General features: G+C 39.3%; 1 protein-coding gene and 1 long non-coding RNA gene across 5 annotated transcripts in view; one reads left to right on the forward strand and one right to left on the reverse strand.

Annotated features, from left to right (window-relative positions):
* LOC143369378 (filamin-A-like) overlaps positions 1-24,443 on the forward strand; it is a 446,998-nt gene that overhangs the window by 146,767 nt on the left and 275,788 nt on the right. For all 4 annotated transcript variants that reach the window (XM_076813239.1, XM_076813240.1, XM_076813241.1 and 1 more), the window contains 2 exons: positions 8,776-9,092; positions 9,404-9,830. In XM_076813239.1, coding sequence (XP_076669354.1) covers positions 8,776-9,092; positions 9,404-9,830 — 744 coding nt within the window. The remainder of the gene's footprint in view (positions 1-8,775; positions 9,093-9,403; positions 9,831-24,443) is intronic.
* The window catches only part of LOC143369405 (uncharacterized), a 263,714-nt gene that overhangs the window by 8,375 nt on the left and 230,896 nt on the right, over positions 1-24,443 (reverse strand). The window lies entirely within an intron of this gene.

A 24,443-nucleotide genomic window follows, 5' to 3' on the forward strand; every position in this document is an offset into this window, starting at 1 on the left:
AGCTATTTTTTTCGTTTCTTTTTCTCCGAAATGGCACTTTAAACGCGTTTTTCCAGAACCACTTTTTTCAAATTGGCTTGCAGCATAACTTAAACAAATTTTATTCGATTCACTTGAAATCTTTACAGTAGCGTCTTAACTACATCCTCCGTAGAAATACCTACCGAGTTTACGATTTGTTGAAAGATGTTCTGATCGATTTTTGGGGTGAAAATAGTGCTGGACAATATCGGTACATAGTTCTATGAAGAATGTAGTTAAGAAGCTATCGTAGAAATTTTAAGTGAGTCGAATAAAATTTGTTTAAGTTATGCTGCAAGCCAATTTGAAAAACGTGGTTCCGTGATAATCGCGTTTAAAGTGCCATTTTAGAAAAAAGAAAAGAAAAAAATAGCTTGAAAGTACTTAAGATCTGTATAATAAAGGCATTTAACCAGATTTTCCACTTATTTCCGTGTTTGCCCACAAACAATTGTCAAAGATAGGGTAAAGGCAGGTAATATGGAACATCTGATTTCAAAAACTTGTCAAAAGTAGGGGAATTTGTTTTTTTTTTTTAAATAAAATTGACATGAGGGGACGAAGGAACTAATGCATAATCATATTTACATCGTTAAATGTAAAAAAATCCAATTGTTTTGCAATTATAGTAAAAAACTGAAAAGAGTGAAAATCGGCCTTTCGAAAAAATGGGTCTTAATATGGAACACTTAAGAAATTTGTAAAGAAAACTGAAAAATCTGAATTTTTTTTTACTAAAAATAAAGATTTTTTAAGTAGAAGATACAAATAAATAAATATACATCATTTTTTGAAATTTATTTCTGCATTTTGCGTACATCTTAGGCACGTGAATAATACTTCGAAAGCCCCACATTCCTCGTGTGCCCACTGCAAGCAGCGAATACATTGGGTCTACTTTTCATTGTCATTATTTTTATTATTACCATCGCAAAATAAGCATTTCGCATCATCGTCGTCATCGGCATTATCAACTTCATCCTATGTTACTCGGTATGTTCCATATTACGTACACACATGTTCCGACAAGAAATTAAGAATTATACTAAGAAGAACGTAACTTAATTGGTAAACTATTGTTATTAAATAACACTAGTTTACAAAATCCAAACACTTATTTTTTATCCAGACTCCACTATGAAATTCTTATGTAAGGTGGTCCCCTAAACTCAAAAATCGACATGAAAAAAATCCTATGGATACGTTTTTGAGATATCGCCCGATGAATATTTTGGTATTTTTTTAAGAAGACGACCCGACGTTTCTGGCCATATCTTGCGTTAGAGTTGACCGATTTGATCGCGACATTCTTAAATTAAAGGCAATTAAATTTCATTCAATTCGTTCTTACAGTGTTTTCCGACCAAATCTTGGCGTTGTAAGCGACGAACATGGCGAGAGATTTCATCAGCAGATGAAAACTATTAAGAAACGCTACCAAGGATTCTGGGATGAATCAATGATGAGAGACTACAACTGGTTCCTTGTAAGAGAAACTGATCTCAATGCGGGCAAAAGAAACAGAAAAAGCCAGAATTGTTTTCAAAAAATTATATAAAATAAGATAAAATATATTTAAATTTGTTTTCATTGAAGGCAAATACGTAATTCACCAAAAAACGGGAAGAAATGCAAAAATAGGGGAAAAGTTGAAAATAGACACTCCCACTCTATCGCCCATAACTTCCTTATTTGAGCATGGATTTTGCTGAAATTGGGCGTATTTTCTTCGTAAAGGTGCGCACTCTACGTAAAAAATAAGAAACTGGATGTCACACGATAATTTCTATGTCTTCCAGGCTATGTAGTGAATTTTCGATTTTAATTTCGGCCCCAAAACATTACATTTTTCTTAAGTTTCGCTCGATTCCGCCTAAACTATTGGTCCGATTGGAAAACACTGCAAGAACGAATTGAATGAAATTTAATTGCCTTTAATTTAAGAATGTCGCGATCAAATCGGTCAACTCTAACGCAAGATATGGCCAGAAACGTTGGGTCGTCTTCTTAAAAAATTACCAAAATATTCATCGGGCGATATCTCAAAAACGTATCCATAGGATTTTTTTCATGTCGATTTTTGAGTTTAGGGGACCACCTTACATAAGAATTTCATAGTGGAGTCTGGATCAAAAATAAGTGTTTGGATTTTGTAAAGTAGTGTATTCAAGAACACACATATTTAATGATAATTTACATCAAAATAATGCTTTCTAACATACCTTCACTACAATATTTAACTGTTTGATGCACTTTTCAGAAACTTTTACACCCCACGAAAAATATAAACGTATCTCTTTCAATAATGGATGCCCGACTGATACTCAATTGTCAGTATCATCGTCTATTGTGTCTAGGGATCTAGTATACACGATTGCCTGAAGAGTTTGTTATTTCGTTATCGAAATTTTACGAAGTTCCATATTACGTGCCGTTCCATATTACCTGCCTTTACCCTACACTAAATTTTTGAGCCGTTACAGTGATGTTACTCCTCAGAGCTTAAGGAGACGACGCTGCGGAGCCGTCCCCTTAACGAAAGGGTATACTATGCGTCTCGGCTTTTACCTTTGCCCTCTTCGTTTAGTATCCCGTACGACAATATCGTCGCTGTCGCTTGCTCTGTTGCTCATTCTCAGTCTCTCGCACTCGCCAAAGCGACTACAAGAGAAGTAACGGGGATAGAAATGCTCTCTTAGGGGGGGAACCTTCTGTAATTGGTCCAAAAATCGAATGTTGGGGGGGGGGGGCTTAATCAATAGTACAGTTTGTCTAACAAGAGCGTGACCGTTATAAATTTTATCATGTAATTACCGGGAAAATCCATGAACGTACAGATACCGTAACTCTTCTCCTATAGTGGGTGGTAGAGAAAATCGCAATTTCTGCCCGGCATTCGTAAGGAAACGCCATTGAGATTATGAGTGTCGCGTACGATAAGCGATTCGAAGCCGTTTTTCTCTGTGGGCATCCGAAAGAACCAAAAATTTTTGGGCATATATGAAGGTGAGCTTTGAGGAAAATGTGTATGGATTGTGAAACAACTTATCCGATACATTTGCTTAATTTGGAGGGCCTTACCTCAAGAGTACGCAGTCAATTTAATCGAAAGCATGCATAAAAGATAAAGCGATTATTGACACCAACGGCGATTGGACAGCATATTAATATAAAAGCGCTGTAGTACTAACAAGGGGAGGACACCATGAGGCACCCATCGATTTTAATGAGCCTTGGCACGATGAATCTATGTTAAAAATAAGTAAATAGGTGTCCGAGCGTTTCTGCCAATGGGCCTTAATAATAAAGATATTTACAAGGACATTATTAAAAATTTAGGGTTTAGTTGGTAAAAAACCCACATTACCCTGGCGCCCGTGGGAGATTCCCTTCTGGAGGTGTCAGGGTGCCTTTTGAAGATGTCTCCACCTTAAAAAAAAAACTTCATAAATTTTTTTTTAAAAATTATTTTTAACTTAGGGAAATCTTCAAAAGGCACCCCGACTCCTTCAGAGGGGAATCCCCTGGGGGCGCCAGGGTAGTGTGAGATTTTTACCCATTAAAACCCCACGGGCACTATGAAATTTTTAATAATTTCCATGTAAATATCTCTATTATTAAGGCCCATTGGCAGAAACGCTCGGACACCTATTTACTTATTTTCGACATAGATTCAGCGTGCCAAGGCTCATCAAAATCGATGGGTGCCTCATGGTGTCCTCCCCTTGTAAGTGGGTAGAATATGTATAATTTACACTTTATTATAATGAACAGTTTTGAAATTATGCCCGTCACGCTCTTGTTAGACAGACTGTATGTCATGTGGAAAAACTTGTTCATAAAGCGTCCGACCAAAATTCGAACTTTAAAAGCCCGTACAGAACATTTTTGCACATGCAGTTATACGCGCGCGGCAAGAACGAAAACTTTGAACGCGTTTTTCTAGGAAACACATTTTTCACATTTATATAACACCGTGTATACGATAGCTCAAAAACAATTCTCCCAATTAAGTTGCGCTAGTGCACACATACATATAGTTTATTCCATCCTCTCGTAGATGTACCATAAAAAAATCGAAAAAATTTCTTACCCACTTTCTTTCATAAACCGAAAGAGCAACTGTTCTGAAATTCGCCATTTCTTGCGTACTGCCGCATAAAAACTCATTATTTACCCAATTTTGCACTTTATTCTTCGCCCATAGTTATATCGACGGCATCATTTCATACGCAATAAGAAACTGCTTGGTTTTTTCGTTGTAGTTGAGTACAACGGACGCCAGAACCTACATCGATTTGCCACTTCGGCCATGGGGCCATGGCCGAATCTGCTAATTATGGCATAACCAGCGGCCATTTTGTAACATAACATTTTTTTTTATTCGTCAACATGTGCACAAATATGTCTCAAAAGATTTGAAATATATTCGTTCCTTTAGCTCTTTGAAAAAATTCCGGAACTTGTCCCTTTTTTTTTACGTTTTACAGAAGGTTTTTCCCTATAAGGAGTTATACCTAGTCAGGCGGCCGAAAAGAGGCGAATGTTTGTGATTTTTTATGAAAAAGCTGAAGCATATATTACAAAACTTTATGCACGTGAAAGAGCAACATTTAACCCTCGGTTGTCACACTGGGTCAAATTGTCCCGCAATTTTTTAAGCAAAAATCTTTTTGTCGGAACTCTTATTGCTTCAATTTTTTTTTTAAACTTGATGACACTTTAAATGTCAACTTTCAACAATGTGCATATATTGTACAGTGTTCAAACTTTATCTCAGATTTTTTGCGACTTAATTTAACAAATAATTTTTAAATAACAACTGATTGAAAATTGGTAGGGTCAAATTGACCCAGTGTGACAACGACGTTAAAAAAAGTAGGTGTGACAACCGAGGGTTAAAGAACATTTGCTAATTTTTTCGTAGATAAATATTTACGTTTATAATAAAGTAACAACCAACATCCTTTACGGTCGCCTTATAACCCCTTAACGGAACGGGGTACCCGTCCGCATAACGGGACAACACTGTACCCCTCTTGCCCTTGTGCCGTCCCACTAGCGAATATGTAGTCTTTGCATAGTACATGATTTCAAATAGGCATGTTTCTGCAATGACATTTTAGCAGTGGAATATTAAATAAAACTAAATTGTCTATCGTCCACTGTAAGGTTTTTTCGTTCGGTTGAAAAATAAAATGGCGACAGTTTGAGGCATAAAGTTTATTCTTTGCAAGAAAACGGCCCTTCATTTACGTATAACTATATAAGTCGAGTAAAAATTGAAAAAAAAAAACGAAAACATAGGGTATCGGGTAAAATGTTGTTGTACAGGGTGTTCGGCTACTGTGGGGAAAAAATTTACTGGCTGATTCTGGATCCCAAAATAAGACGCAAATCAAGAATCACGATATTGCGGTTGGGGCTTCCTCTATTAGTTATAAGCGTTTAAATATTGCATATATTCTACCTAAAAGCAGGCAACCCGCGTGTCACGGTGCACGTGGCACAAGTCAGACGAGGGCTCCGGCAGTGGGGATCACAGTCAGTGTCGCACGGGGTCACTGAGGTTCTTCTCTGAAGAAGCTGCAATCAAATTTAAGAAAATCGGCATAGCCACACGATTCTGCCACTTTTATTAAAAAATTTAAAGGTTACCTTTGCATTACACCAGACCTGCCTAAACACCAAATCCATTATTTCCACTATATCTACTTGTAATCCATTGTGTTGTGGAGACGCCCACGCGCAGAAATCACACCACCTAAAAGAAATAAAAACAATACCAGATCTTCTTCACTAAAACGTGTAATTTTTTTTAAAAAAAGAACTCAAATTTATCCGCACTGAACACGAAGAAAACAGATTTATACGCACTCAGACATTTGAAACTGAAAACTGTTATAATGATTGTCTACTTCGCGATGTTTCGATGCTCGTTGTAATAAATTAATATCGACTGAGCTAGGTTGAATATAGGGATCACCAAAACGAAAACAGTTAAATGAGTTTATTTGTATGCTTGCTTGGTTGATGTACTGCGTTCGAAGAATTTAGTGGGACTGATGTTTTCGTCGGTCAACGCAAGAGAGTTCCCTCAAACTGATGCAGAGAAAGTTGAAGTATTTTCAAACTGCAATGAACAGAAAAGAAAGCAACTCCGAACCTTCTGCCAGATTGGGGGTTATAAAGTAATTTGGGCCTACTTGGTAGCGCCACGGCTCGTTCAGGTTAGCCGCGTCACTTCATAAACGCGCATTTCGTGCTGGTGTTTCATATGCTCTTAGAGCATATACTACTGGAGGTCTCATTGCCTATGTTTTCTATGGAGGCAGCTGACGACCAACATCGTGCGAAAGAAAAAGATATCGTGCGAGCTGGTGCGAGCCAGAGAGGTATAGAACCCCAATCGTCCACAGTGCGCATGCGCCGATATCGTCGATGGGGATTCGCCGTTGCCACGTTTATATACCACGGCGCATGCGTGTTGCGGGCGATTGGGGTTCTATACCACCCTCGCTCGCGTATGATGTTGGAGACAGTTTCAGGCTCTCAATGAGCACTTCATATATATATGCTCTAAGCACATAGTCAACAGCACCGCCAATTTTATGTTACCTGGACAAGTATCGACACATCGCGAAGTTGTCAAATATTCAGTCGACCCCCGAGATTACAACGAAAAACTTACTTTAAGTTTATTTATTGAGTGTTAAGAATGCCAATTGACTGAGTACGTGTAAATCTGTTTTTTTTGCGTGTTCAATGCGGGTGAATTTGTGTTTTGTTTAAAATTTTTCCATACGTTTTAGTGTAAGGGGTCTGATATTGTTTTACATTTTTGGGGTGGTGTGATTCCGTGTGTTGTGTGTCTTGACCAAAAAAAATGTGTCATTCATGTAAACTAGATACTTGTATAATTTCTATGCTTAAATAAATCGTAGGAACGTTGAGTCGACGATACAGGCGTGCCAATGAGTCGTGACGGTTCTCTCTCAGGTCCCGCGGTATTCTTGGGTGGACCGAGTAGCTCTGGTCCGGGGGCCGCGGTGGGGGGGGGGGGGGATCTTTCTTGCAGCTGCCGATTGGCTCCTCGTTCTCTTCGTGTTCGACAAGGAAATGGTAAATTTCTTGTCTTCTTTTGAGTGATCCTTAACCATCGTCGGTCTTAACGGAAGGGCGGTTAATCAACGATTAATATTAAACATTCAGTTTATTTGTCGGTCTCGTTCGGTAGTTTGTGGAATAAGTACATTCGATTTATCGCTTACAAACTATGCATTCGGGATTCGATACAGTATAATTTAATCGGAAGATTTCGCTCGAAACTCGAGGAAATTCCGAGACAGTGTGTCTCGATAACACAATACAGTGGATATAGTGGAATCAATGGATTTTAGCGAGTAAGCGGGTCTGGTGTAATTCAACGATACCTTTTAATTTTGGATGAAGGGTACTAGACAGTCGTTTTTGTCATAAATGAAGCATTTCTTTTTAAGGGGTTATGCCTAGTCAGGCGGTCGAAAAGAGGCGAATATTTGTAAATTTTTTTTGAAGAAGCGGAAGCGTATATTTTTACAGAACTTTTTGCGTTTAAAAGAGCAACATTTAAAGAACATTTGGTAATTTTTTCGTCGAAAAATATTTAAGTTTTTAATAAAGTAACAACCGACATCCAAGAAGCATTTTTAAAAAGTTGCTTTCGCGGTGAGCACTGCCATTCGTAACCAGATTATCTAAAATCAAAAAACAAAAAAGATTTCGTTAGTATATTAATGTATCCTCAGGTTGACGGAGAGAATTTTCCGAAATATTAAGTTAAAACAACATGGCAGCTATTTAAAGTTGAAATTCTGATTTTTTCGCGTAATTTTTGCGATATAATTCATTAATGATGTCAACCTCCTTGAAGCCTCGACTGAAAAAATAAGTTAAACGAAGAACATCTTCCATAGAAATGCTGTGTCGCTCAAAGCAACTATTCTCTGCAAGCGTATGCTCAATGCGATGCTTGCGACACATCCATCGCATGCCGATGCAAACTGAGGGCCCGTGATAAACTCGGTAAGACGAATCGAAAATCATTAATTCTTTCCGATTCTTTGAGCATTTTCTTCTATTGGGCAATAGACCAACAGATTTGCACCATTCGATGCAAGTCTCTCGGGAGCACAGCATTTCGTTTGACATTCTCTCAATATTCCAACGCCCTTCAAGCGCAATATTGTAACTTGATGAAGCCATAGTCAATCATGCCTGTCTACCAGCGAACAATTTTCACGACTGAAGATCGAAAGAGTAATAAATATTGATACTACGTACGTGACAAAAGAGCAAAGGCCTCAACATCAATCGCACTGCCCATGATCGTGTACGCGTACAATCAGATTTCTCCCACTCTCGTCCGCATTGTCAGGGATAAACAGTCGAAGGCGACGGGAAGATGGTTGTGTTAGTAATGTCGGTGTAGGTAGATTTCAATGCCTTATGCCGAAAGTTTTTTTTATTAATATCGCAGAAACTAACAAATACCTGAAGCTAAAAATTTATATTAGAGGCCCCCCGCCTCCCACCAACCCCTCAAAATTTTGGTTCATTATGGTGATTGGGTCATACCGTAGTACAGCCTATGATTTTAAAATGTTTTATACGATAAGATTTATATTTATAAACAATTGACTACCATGTATTTTCTTTAAATTATTGATCTACGTAAGGGTCCGAATGTAGATATTATAAGTTACTGATTTATAGGGTTCAAAAACAACTATACCTGTGAAATTACGGCAAACTTTACCAGATGTGTGGAGGTGTGAATACACTTCACCTGCAACAGGCCTACATTCTGTCAATGTATTTTTTGCCGGAAATTTGATACCTGGAAGTCCTCATAGCGTTAATGTAGCATTAGCGTCGGATGCAAAAAAGTGCAGAGCTTATGGACGAGGATTATTACCGAATGGAGTCCGCGTTCAAGATGACGCGGATTTCGTTATCGTTACGAAAGGTGCCGGTGATGATGTACCCGGAGTTAAAGTCATTGGACCAGGTGGAATTAATCGCCCCGTGCAGTAAGTAGCCTTGTGTTTGAGTATACCTTCATTGTCATAATATGTTATGATTGTAATAATGATAGAGGAGTATATATTTTTTGTAAGTAATATGTAAACTCTTTCATTTACAAGACTATGATCAAATAATTTTCGGCAATAAAATACAACGAAGTGAATGATTAAACTTAGATTTACATAAAATTTTAACTGTGAACACGTATGTATAATGTAATCTAAAACAATAGTCATGAATTTATGAACGGTTTAGAAATTTAGCACATTAATTGCATCGAACTCTATTCTGAAATTATACAACGTTATGTTTCTAGCATGTCCAAAGTTGACCAAAAAACATATGAGTGTCATTATACACCTATCAAAGAAGGACGACACGTAGTAATGATAACGTATGGTGGAAAAGAAATTTATAAATCACCTTTTGAAGTTAACGTTGGCCCTTACAAGGAATCAGCAATCAGGGCTTTTGGCCCTGGACTTTATGGTGGAGTAGTTGATCATCCAGCGAAATTCACGGTCGATACAAATGGCGAAACCGGTGGGCTTGGGTTTTCAATCGAAGGTCCTTCGAAAGCGAAAATCAATTGCCACGATAATGGCAATGGAACAGCAGATGTGTCTTACTTGCCTACTGCCCCAGGCCATTATGCTGTCCATATATTATGCGACGGAGAAGACATTCCAAAGTCACCATACGTCGCGAATATTTTGCCAAAAGGCGACTTCGACCCGGATAAGGTAAGGCTTTTCTTTCTAGTAATGATTTATGAATTTAATCCATTTCCTGTTTATGCGTTTTTGGAGCAATACATGTGTGGAAGGAACGCAATTTAGGTTGTATAGCTGCTTAACGTTTTCATGTTTATATGGTGTATACAGAGTGTAAACAGTATACGTAGCGACATTTTAGGGGGTGATAGGGGAGGTCCAATGGACCATAAAAGTCCTATGACATAGTGTCTTTTGAAACGGATAGTAGCTTGCGCATATTGGTGGGACTAACACATTGAAATCGGGTGTTGACCTTTGACCTTTCATGTAATTTCCAAAGTGGTGTGATTTTCGGAAGGAAACACTCTTAAGGGGTTATACCTAGTCAGGCGACCGAAAAGAGGCGAATATTTGTGAATTTTTTTTTTGAAGAAGCGGAAGCATATATTTTTGCAAAACTTTTTGCGCTTAAAAAAGCAACATTTAAAGAACATTTGGTAATTTTTTTGTACAAAAATATTTATGTTTATAATAAAGTAACAACCGACATCCAAGAAGCATTCTTAAAAATTTGGTTTTGCGGTGAGCACTGCTATTTGGAACCAGATAATCTAAAATCAAAAAACAAAAAAGATTTCGTTAGTATATTAATGTATCTTCCGAATAACGGAGGGAATTTCCGAAATATTAATTTAAAACAAAATGGCGGCTATTTAAAGTTGAAATCATGATTTTTTCGCGGGATTTTTGCACGAGGACAAAGGGGAAGGAGGGAAACAGCATGGGAAAATAGGGAGGGGAAAGAAATGGGACTGGACTTGGAGGGAATAGAAATGTTTAGGGAGGTAACGAAGGGGTGGGAGTTAAATGGAGGAGGAATAGATGAAATGGTGGAAGAAGTAACTGGAAGGATGAATGCAACTAGAGAGGCTATAGGGAAAGTAATACGAGGAGGAAACAAGAAAGGAGAAGATTAGAAGAGCGTTAAGAATGTGGAGGAGTGGAGAAGGGAGGAGGAAGGAGTACAGAAAGGAGAGGGCAGTACAACAGGATGTCCAAGGAGAAGAAAAGAAAAAGGGCAGAGGAATTCATGGAAAGGGTGGGGAAAGTGAAGTCGGAAAGGGAGGAAGGGGATCAATGAGGAGATCAAGGCGGAAGAATGGAGGGAGTACTTTAGGGGCCTATTAGGGAGTACGGAAGGAAGGGTGCGGGAGGCGATGGGAAGAGGGGGAGGAAGTAGAGGGGGTGGGCATGGAAGAGGCAGAGGAGACAATAAAGAGCCTGCAGGCAAATAAGGTGGTGCGGAGGGGCGAATAGAGGCAGAGGTGCTGAATATTGAGGGGCGGGCTCGAGAAGGTATATATGGGCGATATGTGACAAGGTGTGCCGAAGGAGGGATGCCCGGAGTGGTTAACGGACTGGGAAACGGGGATAATAGTATTAATGTTAAAAAAAGGTGTAGGGAAGAGAGCGGAAGATTATAGGGGGGTCACACTGCTGCAGGTAGTGTATAAAATATATACGAAAATCCTGGATAGAAGACTGACAAGGAAAATTAAAGAAAGTAACGTTCTGCCGGACACTATACATATTAGGCCGTTCTGAAAAAAATGAAAATGATTGTCGCATTAGGCCTTAGTGCGGGAAAGTTGTGTCTTGGGATCAATAATAACTGTGCAAACTTTCAGCCCTGTGAGTTAATAACTTCTGTTCCGGCAAGAGCCTTGAAATTTCGAGATTTGAGTAAAAAGTATAAAAATGATTTTACACCCCTCCTTCCACCCATCTGGCAACAGAGTGAGTCAGAACTCACCACGTGACGGTGACTACATGTGCAGTTTCTCCCTAGCCCACTCTAACCACCCTACCTTGAGGTTTAGAAGGCGAAATTTGATAAAAATGTCCTACCCGCAAAAGGAGACTCGAAGTCGGGTTTATAGACTTGATGAAGTGGAAATGTGAGACTTGTACTCATATGCGTCAACTCCAATCACTTGCTGGATGCCTCTGTTACGAGCTCTATACGCTCCACAGCCTGAGTGTGAAAAGGGTGTGCCTCGAAGTTCCAGGATTTGGGGAGCCCTTCCTCCTCCAGCATTTTTTTCAGGGAGATGGTTTCAACCGCGTTCAATATACCTGGTGAAGTTATTCGACATACGTCCCAATTGATCAAGTCAGTATAATCGGTAGCATCAAAATTCAACGAAGGTGGAGAACATTTTCGGATTTCTCCCGACTTTAGTTCCCACGTGCTGCCAGCACGATACGCACAGCAAGTTCTCTGATGTTGTCTCTGTCATCAGTTAACATAGTCAAATATATTATATTATATTATATTGTTACGAGCACCAGGTATAAGCCCGTGCATGGCCTGCTGGTACTCGCAGCTGAAGAGAGAAGAAGGTCGGCTCCCTGGAAGGGCGATCGGCATATCGACCAGAGGGACTGTTTTGTACGTAGGGATTTAGCTTGTATCATTGTAAACATATAGCTACTACTGAAATACAGTTGTACAGTGTGTACGCCCGTGTATTGTTCTCTCTTTTGCGCCGGGGTGGCCAACAAGGAAACACCCCGGCGCAACATTATATTATATTATACAATCCTCACGTTACTTAGTCAAGAAATACAGGACAATCATTGATAAGATAATTTCAAATAACGCATACTTCGCCTCATCAGAAAACGTTCTTTTGGCTATGGTAACTGATGTCAGAGATAACTGTCAATGACAGACATCAGAGAACATAATGTGCGCAGATTGCTGGCAGCAAGCTCGTAAAGCTCGTAACAGAGGCACCCAACAACATAATTGGAGCTATTGAGAAATGTCTTGAGACCGAGTTTGAGTGGGATCGGAGGCAGGTTAGGTCTTGGGACCGAGTTTGAGTGGGATCGGAGGCAGGTTAGGTCTTTTCTCTTTTTAACACAGATCACTTTTCGGTGCAGAACCTCGTCAATTTATTTAAGCAATGTACACTGTGTGTTCTCAATAGCTGGTTGATACATATATTATTGATACAGCCAACTGGCTAAGAGCGTGAGAATGTGCGAGATCCGCGTGGATCGTTGATCACGCGGCGTCCCCACAATTATATTAATTGTGGGTGCGAGCTGGCACTTGAGCACATTAGAGAGAGGGAGATGAACAAGATATCTCAAGGTATCAAAGTTAGATCTCTTGTATAAACTACTTGAGAAACCGATGCGTGAGATTGAAAGCTTAGAATTTTGAAATCCGAACGACACGTGAACGTTATCGATCGACGTGAAACCAACTGAATAAGACGGATGAATTTCCTTCTGAGCGTCTTCTCTGTTCCGCTGGAACCGCGATGAGGAGCTCTGATTGGCGAATCGTTCGTCGATGGAAATTTTACGTTTACTTAATTTTTCTTTTTTCAATTATTTAACCATAATTGTTGCGACAAGCCTTTGCAAACTGTTTATTTAAATACTTTATATAATGATTTTTTTTAAATTCATCATTCTGTCATTCAAGTGACAGCAATGGATTCCTTGTATTCTTCCGATTAAATTGGCAAACAAAATTAAATCGGACTACTTTTAACGAAACGGGCTTTCAATCTTGTAAACTAATTTTATGCGTAATATCGTTAATTGAGACAGTGAGAGCAAACAACGGACTAACCCACATTCTTTTCGAAATTGAGGTAGTAGCAATAACGTATTCCAACTTGGAACCATATTCTTGAGCCCGGTGTGCGCCACTATGGGGTGACATATGTTAATATCATCTTTTGAAACGACACGCCACTTTTGTGTGCTTTGATACGCAGGTAGCGAAAAATCAAGCCAACCCTATCGTAGCTAAAATTATTGAAATTGAGACGGGTACGAGACCAGTCGACACATTGTTTTCAAACCTCGTTACAGTAATCTGGGGTGCGAGTGGTAAACCGGCCATAAAAGCGGAGCGCTCGGCTCGCTTACCTGAGTCGGGGAATTTCGAATAGCTCTTTGCGACGTTAATTTGAAAGCGACAATCTTAAAATTCTCGAAGCTCGGGCATCACCGCTGTCCAGCGCTCGCTAGTAGCTTCGAACGCCGGACCGGTGCGAGAAGTGCCTTCTCGCATGTTTCGCGACATTCAATTTCTCTTACAAGGCTATCATTATATTTTCCTTAAATTGATTCCGCCCTTATAGTTGATTTCGTCCTATTGTTCACCTACACTACTTTGCTCTAGGTAGTTTTCATATTTATTTATTGCTTGCTCGGCTCGCCCAGGCGCGGCAGGTCGGCTTGGTGAGCTTGAGTCGGCGAGCCATGAGCGTTCTCAACGCACGTGGGTTCGGCGATTTGCGCGCAAAGGTCGCCAATTCACGTACCGTCAGATTCCACATTTAGGCGCGCGTAAATAAATAAATACGAAAACTGAGGCGCGAGAAGTCTACACGGAAGACTATTCCGTGCGATTGTTTTCAGATCAAATTCTAACGCGCAAAGAAGCGGGCGAGTAAACCGATAATACCTAGAGCAAAGTAGTGTAGATGAACAATACGACGAAATCAACGATACGGGCGGAATCAATTTAAGGAAAATATAATGATAGGCTTGTAAGAGAAATTGAATATCGCGAAACATGCGAGAAGGCACTTCTCGCACCGGTCCGGCGTTCGAAGCTGCCAGCGAGCGCTGGACAGCGGTGATGCCCGAGCTTCGAGAATTTTAAGATGGTCGCTTTCAAATTAACGTCGCAAAGAGCTATTTGGAATTTCCCGGCTCAGGTAAGCAAGCCGGGCGCTCCGCGTTTATGGCCGGTTTACCACTCGCACCCCAGATTACTGTAACGAGGTATGAACACAATGTGTCGACTGGTTTCGTACCCGTCTCAATTTCAATGATTTTAGCTACGACAGGTTTGGTTTGATTTTTCGCCATCTGCGTATCAAAGCCACAATAGTGGCGTATAGTTTCAAAAGATGATATTAACGTAAGTTTCGTTAAAAGTAGTCCGATTTAAATTTTTTTTTGTCAATTTAATGGGAAGAATGCAAGGAATCCATTGCTGTCATTTTCATATTGATACAATGAAAATTAAAGAAATTCCGTTACGACGCTTCGTATAATAAATAACTCCGGGTTATTTATATTTGATTGGTTTCGAATAAAATTTCTGCCTATTATTGGGAGCCATTTTTTTATTTAAAATAATGTTATGCCCATCTCTGGTTCCAACTACCACTACTGCAAGGTGGGGAATGTACCCTTCAATGCGGCCGCCCGGTCTAGTCAAAATGCGCAGGCTGGATGCGCGTAATCATTATGTGGTCCCCTCTTCGAAGTGACAGAAAATGTAATCTATATGTAAAGTGACCAGATATTTTCTGTTCCAATGCGGGACAAGCAAGCAAGCAAGCAAAAAAAAAAGGTTAACAGATGTGTGAGGAGATCTTTCCGTAGTTTATTAAAGCATTTACAATATATTTAAAAATACCTACTTGTGATTATAAGATGATACATTGAAACGAAATTAAATTTTTTTTTCACAACAAAAAAAGTAGAGGAAACAGTAACTTTATGCTAATGCGAAAATGTAAAAGGTTACATGTCCAATGCGGGACTCTTTGCGGGACATTTTTCAATGCGGGCAAATACGGGACTGTCCCGCATAATGCGGGACGTCTGGACACTTTACCTGTATGCTACATGACAATGAATGTTTATTGGCTATTTCGTTCTTTTACGCTACATTTGTGAACATTGTATGACTTAACATCCTTCCAAAATATTATTATTACGCCACGACAGTATTTTTATGAAATCAGGTATAGCATATAGGTTATGTTTTCTGTCAGTTTCGAGGAGGGGACCACATAATAATCACGCGCATCCAGCCTGCGCATTTTCATGTACCATTCCAAAAGATGACATAAACAGAAGTCACTACAGGTGTGGCGTATAATATCTAAAGGGTTAAAACATTCAGACACAAAAATTGTAGAAAAAATTCAAAGAATGCTAGAGAAACAGCGCCACACCCCATTAGGTACCCCTTACTTCCGATCTGTGCATGCACTACATTAAGGATAATATCGCAAAAAAGGAAACCAATTTGTGAAAGTAATGATACAGGGACAACTAGCCTATTGTTTATCGGCGCCATGAATTTTAAGAAGAGCATTATATAAAGTATTTAAATAAATAGTTTGCAAAGGCTTGTCGCAACAATTATGGTTAAATAATTGAAAAAAGAAAAATTAAGTAAACGTAAAATTTAGTAAAATTTCCATCATTAGAAGGGGATAATATGTCCCCATTTTATGGCGCAAATTGCATTCCGTTATCTTTTGTAGTACAAAAGTTATGCGAAAAATGCTCCAAATTCATCAACCCGGGCCACTAACGCGTCAGCGTGGTCTAATACCGCTGCTGGACCATTGCATACGTAGATAACGGAATCGGCGCGGTCGCACTCTTAAAATGGCTACCGTTTCCTTACCCGTCTGCTACGTCAAATTTAATATTCTCTGACGAAAGTCAAAAGCACCCTCTACTGGCACCTAAAAGACCCTGAACTTTCATCATAGGCTCATAGATGGCGGAAGTATCGGCGCATGGTTGTAGTGGAATGCGTCCGTGAGGCGGTGTTGCCATTTTACAAATTCGCGCGCGCGCGGGTTGCAGCTTATAACGTTGACCCTGTATGTTCAATTATCTAGTGAACAGGGGGGTGGCTAAGGTTAGACAAAACGATGTTCGCGTTCTTCATTGACCTGAAACCAGCGTTCGACTCGGTCAAGAGGAAGGTGTTGTGGAAGGCGTTGAAAAAGAGGGGCGTGAACAAGGGGCTGAGGAAAAGTTTAAGGGAGGTGTATATGGAGACTAACAAGGGGACCTTCAGGACTGGCAAACTCAGAAATCGTTTATACTTAATGTACGTGAAGGTCTTCACTCGGACTTTACTTTCCCAAAGCAGTAGGCTGCGCTTCCCCTCCAAATTCGAAAAAATTGACTTTGAAAAATGTCGAGTTCAATTATATACATTTGATAGAACACATTGACCAACGAACAGCGTGGCCCAATACGTAGCGCTTCCGACTATTAAGCATCAGGTTGCCAGTTCACGTCTCACTCTTGGTACCATATTTTTTTTTATTCATTTCAATACACCTTTCACATGCAAAGTTTATCAAATTCATGCTAATTAACAGACATAATTATTTATGAGTCACAACCAATGACATTTTTACTTGTAAATCATTTACGCATTTCACAGTATTTTCTAGAAACTCAAGCCTTTGGTTACATCCCGTAATAAATTTCACGAATCTTAACGAACTTATTTACCACAAAATAATTATTAATCCAAAAATCGTGTTCTATCCGCAACATCTGATAAACTATTTTAAAAACCCGCCGTCCCGAATATCCCTCTCTCTTTCTGATCCCCATTCGCTCTCATTCTATCAACTACCTCCTCGCATTATGCTCTACTGCTTGGAATAGTGATCCTCAAGGGACTGATCGGTATAACCGCAGCCATTCGTGACATAACCGGAGTAAACATAACCTAAATATTCACTGAACTGCCTGCTTTCCAAGCTGCTAGTTTATCTATCTCTTTCTATCCGTATTTCTGTCTCTTTTTTTGACGTTTACTATCTCCGCCTACTTCCGCTTTTGTCACAAATGGCGGCAACCAATCAGTGGCACGCCATCTATCTCTATCCTGCTTGCGCGCGCTTCCCGTCTCTCGCGCTCTCTACTCCTAGAGTCATTTCAGCTTCAAATAATTTTCAAATACAAATGAATGAAAAGATGAAAAAATTATTTGATGGTTAAAATAAATTCCCGTTAGATAAAAAAATTATTTGTGGCCGTCGGATAAATTCACGTCGAATAAAAAAAATTATTTGTGACGTTTCAAAAACCAATAACTTTCAGTAATTTTTATTTCAAATACAAATAACTTTCAGTAATTTTTATATCAAATAAAATTTGATATATTTGGAAATTTTTTTGCACAAAAAATAACATCATATTCGGATTCAGCACCACAAAAAAACATACAGATGCCAGGTTTTAGCAAATTATTCTGAAATAAGAGGTAAAATAGGTCCATTGCAGATATAATTTTCAGAATTTCGTAGTTAGTATGAGTACTTTAAACAAATATATTCCAAATCGGAAAACTCCATTTACTATAAGTGAATGTTTACTTGTTAGTATCCTAGGTGGTACGTGTAGTTTGAATAATTTCAATATCTCGGTACAATGAATATGTTTAGCACCTTATAAATGCATATCATATCCCACACAAAATCTGCGTTGTTCAATGGTGCGCATTCCACTAACGAGAGGAGGACGCGAATGGGACGCGCGAATTTTTAACGAAACCGGGCAGAAAATGTGTGGTCGATGTGTATACACAAATTCCAGAATATTAACTGCGAATGGCCAGCCATTTTTATAAAAAATGGCTTTAAATATTAAAATTATGAAGTCGTCGGATCAACTTCGTTCTTCTTTTGAATAGTAGATCTTGCTGAAAGGAATACAAAAGTCTTATGCATTATTGTCACAGGATCAATAATTTAACCAGAAAATGCACTGTTGTCGTAGTATAGTCCCTTAACTACGCTTGTGGAAAACTAATTTTCAACTACCGAATTGCGAGTCAAGACAGTAGGGTTCGAAATCCCTGCAAGGGGTGTTTTTATATTTTTTTCTTCTCCTTACATTTTCGTCATTGCGCGTACTGTTACTAATAAAAATTTCAGAATTTTCAGTTTAATATCTCGATAAAAAAATTAAAGTTGAAATACTCGTTTTTATGACATATGTCATGGTGATTGAGAATTTCGCGGTTGAGCGCGTGGGTTGCCGATTAGGTTATGTCGACGGTGACAAAAGTACACAACACACAATACGTAAAATAAACAGAGTCAAGTTTATTAAAAGTGAGCACTGAATCGTTAGCGTGAGCGGGTGAGATTACACGTTTGATGGCTATCTCGTGATTATATTAATACACGAGGTGAGAGGGGTCGCACGTGCACCAACACCTGCTTTTCACACGATGATCCACAATCGACCCGTGTATCAGGTGAGCACTGAGATTGAGAAAAGTGAGCTTAGCAAAAATGATGGAACGCACTACGGCACGCTGAGCGTGAGAGTTCACAAGGACAAAAATAGCTAGCCGTACGCGACGCGTCTAATCTAGCACACTGTGCGAACAAGAGTCATCGCAATATGGCTGATCGTTTCCAGCACGGCGTTGTCTCGAACGTTCTCAAGAATCAATCGACTTGGGGTACTTTGATTGGTTGATCGATTCACGTTGAAAGCCGTTCAAAACCCGTTCAATACCCGTTCGATATCCGTTCGATACCCTTTCGATACCCGTTCGGTACACGTTGAAAGCCGTTCAAAACAGTTCAATACCCGTTCGATTCACGTTGAAAGTGGTGTGATCTAGTCGAATGATGTGACAAAGAAGAAGGGAAAGAAGATGCGTGTGAATAAGGAGAGGACGATCAGCGAAGAAGAAGAAGAAGATAAGTACATGGAGGAGGATGGTCAGCGAAAATGCAGGTGGCCTGTGATGAAGATGGTGAAGAACAAAGGTATCCTACTTTGCAAAGCTACACATTTCTCGATTTCATGATAGGAGGGCGTTTTGACATGCGAGAGCCAGGAGATGCATCGAGACCAGTTGCTATCAAATCGTGACAGTGTTAGTCCGATTTTTTGAGAGTGTCATTTTCGGAAAAAAGAATGAATGGGATTGCTACGGATTGCTCCGGAGTGCCGAGACAGCCCAGAGGTATGTATTTAACAATATTTTTTTTTAAATTTATCGCGTTTAACCTTTGAAATCGTGTGAGATTAAAATCAGACGTTTGTATAAATATTATATCGCGGGTTTCTATGTTTCAGGACTCGCCACCACCGTCACCCCCGTCGCCGCTCGTGTGGTCGCCGGATTGGGGCTCGCCACCGTCATCACCGTCGCCGCCTTCACCGCCTCTGCAAGTATGTAATACTTTGTATTGTTTTGTGCGTTTGATATTTAATGTGTTTAATGTATCAATATTATATCGACGTTTTGTGTCTGTGTGTTCTAGAGCATATTTTACATGCTGAATGCGCAGCTGATGGAGGAGGAGGTGGTGCCACCCCCGCGCCGCGAATGGCGGTCGGCCCCATGATGACGGCTCGGCTGCGGCAGCCTTGGGTGCCGTATCGGCGAGTGGGGCCCCTGCGGCTAAGGCGGCCGCGGTCCCCATCGCCACCGTCGCCGCCGTGGATCGACGTGCGACGGTTACGGCAACCGCTGCCGCAGCCGCCGCGGTCCCCAACACTAGAGCGGATGGCTATGCACTCGTCACCCTCACCGCCACCCCAGTAATTTTTTTTTGTTAATAAAATTATTAATCATTTTTTATATTTTTCCTTTTTATATTATATTTTTTTATGTTGTATTTATATTCTATTTTTATATTTTTCTTTTTTATATTATATTCTTTTTTATTTTATATTCTTTTTTATATTATATTTATTATTTAATTGTATTTTCTTTTGTTTTATTATATTATTTTATTTAATTTTTGTTATATTTATATTGTTTTATATTGTAGTCTATTTTATTTTATATTTTAATTGTATTTTTATATTTCTATATTTATATTTTGTTATATTCTATTATATTTTATATTTTAGTTGTATTACAAAACGAGGTGGACATACTCCAACAATTAACACTGTAAGCAGTAAATATGCCACTTTCGTAGACGTTCTACGTAGCGCTACCACGCCGACAGAGGTAATCCAGCCATGGTCAATGTCCGGGTTGATGTCTGGTTCATTTTGAGTCCTACCAAATAGACATTATTACCTATGACGGTGGAACCGTATTCGTGCATATTTCCGCATTGATGTTCGGTTAAATCTTCGAGGTATTCATTTAACCCGTTGTGTACTGCGGAAACATGTGAGTGCATTCCGCAATAATAGATGGTTCTTAAAATTATCAGCTTGCATTGGATGACTTCCACGTAGTTGAAGTCCGAGAGTTGCAAAAGTTGAATGTAGATTTCCTTTGTTGCTGTAGAGATTGGGTTAATTTCGCAATCTCCTACTGAATTTAACGAAACGGTTGTCACGTTTAAGTGTTGCCCATTGCAATCGTATCCAATGAGGGCCCAAACAAGATTCAAGTTGATTAGAATTATCCATGGTAAAATCATGGTGATTCCCCTTTTAACAAAAGAAAATATTCTTGATGTAAACGATCGTTACTTTAGTATCGATTCATAATTATCTCTTTAATATTTCGTACTTTTTAAATCTTATTCTATAAATAACAAGTATTCTTATGGGTATCCGATCTTTCATCGCATATGTCTCCTCTCGCAGGTATCATATCAAAATTCATCTGGTAGCTAAATCGTGTGTAGCTGCTTCATTTCGCTAGTGGCTGCTGAAGCATAGTCATCGTCTATTCTCTGAGTGTTGTGATTTAGTTATCCACGGTATGTTTGAAAACAAAATTTATTTTCCCTCTTTCTTTATCTTACTTTAGTTTATTTTCTCCAGATGTCAGATTTCTCAGATGAGTGGATTGAAAGAATGCGACGGTTAATAAAAATTAAGAAAGTCAGATTTCGTATCTGGAGACTCATCCGAGGAATTCATGGGTGGTTATTTCCGCCACATTAAATAATCCTCCCAGCACCTTGCCCATAGAATTAATTAAAAAAATGTATTGCAAGGTGCAAGGTGATATCCTCATATATTTTGAGTAATAATAGTTTTACCTATTTAAGACTTATGGATATATATATTTTGTAATTTTATGGTTTTCCTTTTATATATAAGTTTTAAATTATTTCTATTTGTTTTATGTTACTTATAATTTTGTATATCATAATTTTACATATAATAAAATTTTATTGGTTTTAACATTTACCACCTAGTCTCAACTATCTTGTAGTTGCCGTTCGCTAGCCCTGCGTATTCTTCGTGGGTTAGGTCCAAGTATTCTTCGGTGCATCCAGCACAAATGGCAACTTCCGAAATCCCCGCTATTTCTCTAGCGCATTGATCACATTTGACGAGTTGTTCCGCTACTTGTTCGGTACAAATAGCATGTAAGTGGTATTCAATAACATATTCTGGTGCCGCATTTGTTTGTACATAACATTCAGCGCATATGTGTTTTATATCTGATACGTAAAGTTGGTATATACACTGTCGCACACAGGTTAATAGTAATAGTGGTAGATATGTTTCTGGGAAATCGTAGGCGATTACTCCGTCGATGGGCCCGCGGTGTTCTCCACGACCCTTTGGTTGACGGGGGTCTTGTAATACTCCCATTTTAAAGTCTGATCTGTAATCATTTTGTATTCGTTCCTATTACTAGATTATATTTTATGTGAGGTTTAGTCAACACAGCTCACGATAAATTGGAGGGTAAAAATATATATATTTCCTTAGTCTATGGATACATATACAGGGTTTTTAGTAGTATCCCTTTTTTTTACTTATTTTGGTTATCATCGAGTAATAACATCTAAACATCCTTCTCTATCAAGGTGTGCCCACTCCTCGGGGCCTAATTCTAAATATTCTTCAATACACTCTTGACATTGATACGCAGGCCTTACGGTGACCAGCGATCTATTGCATTTGAAACATGTTGACACTACGAGTGTAGTTGGATACTGGCATATGCAGTGCCACCCTCCTTCCTCGTAATATTCTTTTTCATCTTCCTGCGTTTCGTCATAACAATTTGTGCAGATCCTTAATTCATCGCATGTATATATCCTTATTATTGATTTTATAACGCAATACATCGACATCAGTTCTATGTATGCCTCTGGATGGTTTTGGGGGAGGACTCCATCTATAAGGCCGTAGTACTCTAGGTCCTCCTCCTGGAACCCTTCCACTGGGGGCTTCATATCTGCAATAACGGCAAATCTAAGTAGGTTATACTCAGTTTATATTCACCGTTCATTGCTCTGCTTGTACCCTTGTTTTACTCGTTTTGGGTATAATGTATATCTATAGATCATTGGGGTGGGGTGTATATGTAGACTATCGATTGTAATTTCTTCCTTTTCCTCTGACATTTATTCAATATGTTCCACCGCAATTATGTTTCCGCGTAATAGCAAGGTATTTTCTGTTGGGTTTAACGTCATACTTCTGTTAATACATTCCGTACAATTTAATACCGGTCGTCTGAACACCATTCCTATACCGCATTTGATGCAGATAGGCAATGGCCAGCGGTTTCTACGAATCGACGTCTTTCGTTATAATCTGCTTGCTCATAGCAAAGGTCACAAATTCGCTGGTGGTTGTACGTATATATCATTGCCGTATATCTGATCAAGCAGTACAGATGCTCTATTCGAGTGTAAAGGGGTGGAGTGAGGGTTGATATCACCTCCTCTATTGCCCTACCATAGTCTTCTTCTACCTCTTGGGAAACTTCGATTGGGAGTATCATGGTCTGTAATAGACGATACTCTAAGTATTTTATCACTTAGTTATTTTGTGGATTTATTCTTTACTTGTATACAGTTTTGTTTATTTATTAATCACCCTGGATTTTACTTAATATACGCAAGTTTAAGTTTATTTATGTGTACTGTACGAGTTGTTCCATCAGCTAATATTTTAATATTCTGAGTAGTATAGCTAGGCGGGTTCTAATTCAAATTTGAGTTTGAAGGTCATGATAAGGATTTCCTCCGACCTCGAAATCCAAATTTGAGTTTGAAAATTTTCAAAATTTGTTTTTGCCGGCGGGCGGGCGGTGGCGGCGGATGACGTCATAGAGATGGCGGAGTGGTGGGGGGTATGACGTGAGAACTGATATCGAATCAATCGATACCGAATCGATATCGAACCGATACCGAAGTGCGTGGAGGGGGAAACCCGCGGGTGAAGTCGGTAAGGAGGGAAACATCAATTTTATGATATTAATATATAACGAAAAACAGAAACTCGGGGCGACGGGGCTCGAACCCAAGACCTCCGCGTTACTGGTCAGCCGCCTAACCAACCCCCCCAAACGCCGGCTCTCTGGCATTAGTCTTTCCCGAATGGTACATATACCGAAATGAACGGAGCGTCACATATGTGACATACGCACACACACCATGAGCCGTTGCCAAACGTCAACGCGTACGCATGAATCATGGAAAGAATTATGGTGCCGGGAAGAGAAAGAGGAAGACGGGTAAATGAATAGAGAAATAATATGTTGTAAGAAATTATATATTGTTACATTAATAAGAATATAATAATATATAATAATAATAATAATATATAATATGTTGTGGCCAAAATGTCGACTTGTTCTTTGGAGGATGTAAGACTCCGACGACACAATGTCACACTCCTTGCGGTTTTTTCCACCGCAAGAGTTCACTAATTGAACGGTGATTGAGGTATGTGGAAGGATAGTGGTGAAATCAAACTGACACTGTAGCGCGTAACAACGTAACACTTAAAATATATTCTGATAAAATTGAATGAAAATACTTGTACACTTGAATTTTGGTAAAGTTATAATGTGCGCTGGTAGTGTCTCAGAATGCTGAATGCAATTCTGTCGATGATGATAGTACAGAGGTTTTGTTCGATCTG

This window comes from Andrena cerasifolii, chromosome 5 (genome assembly GCF_050908995.1).
Source record: "Andrena cerasifolii isolate SP2316 chromosome 5, iyAndCera1_principal, whole genome shotgun sequence".
Classification (NCBI taxonomy): Eukaryota; Metazoa; Arthropoda; class Insecta; order Hymenoptera; family Andrenidae; genus Andrena; species Andrena cerasifolii.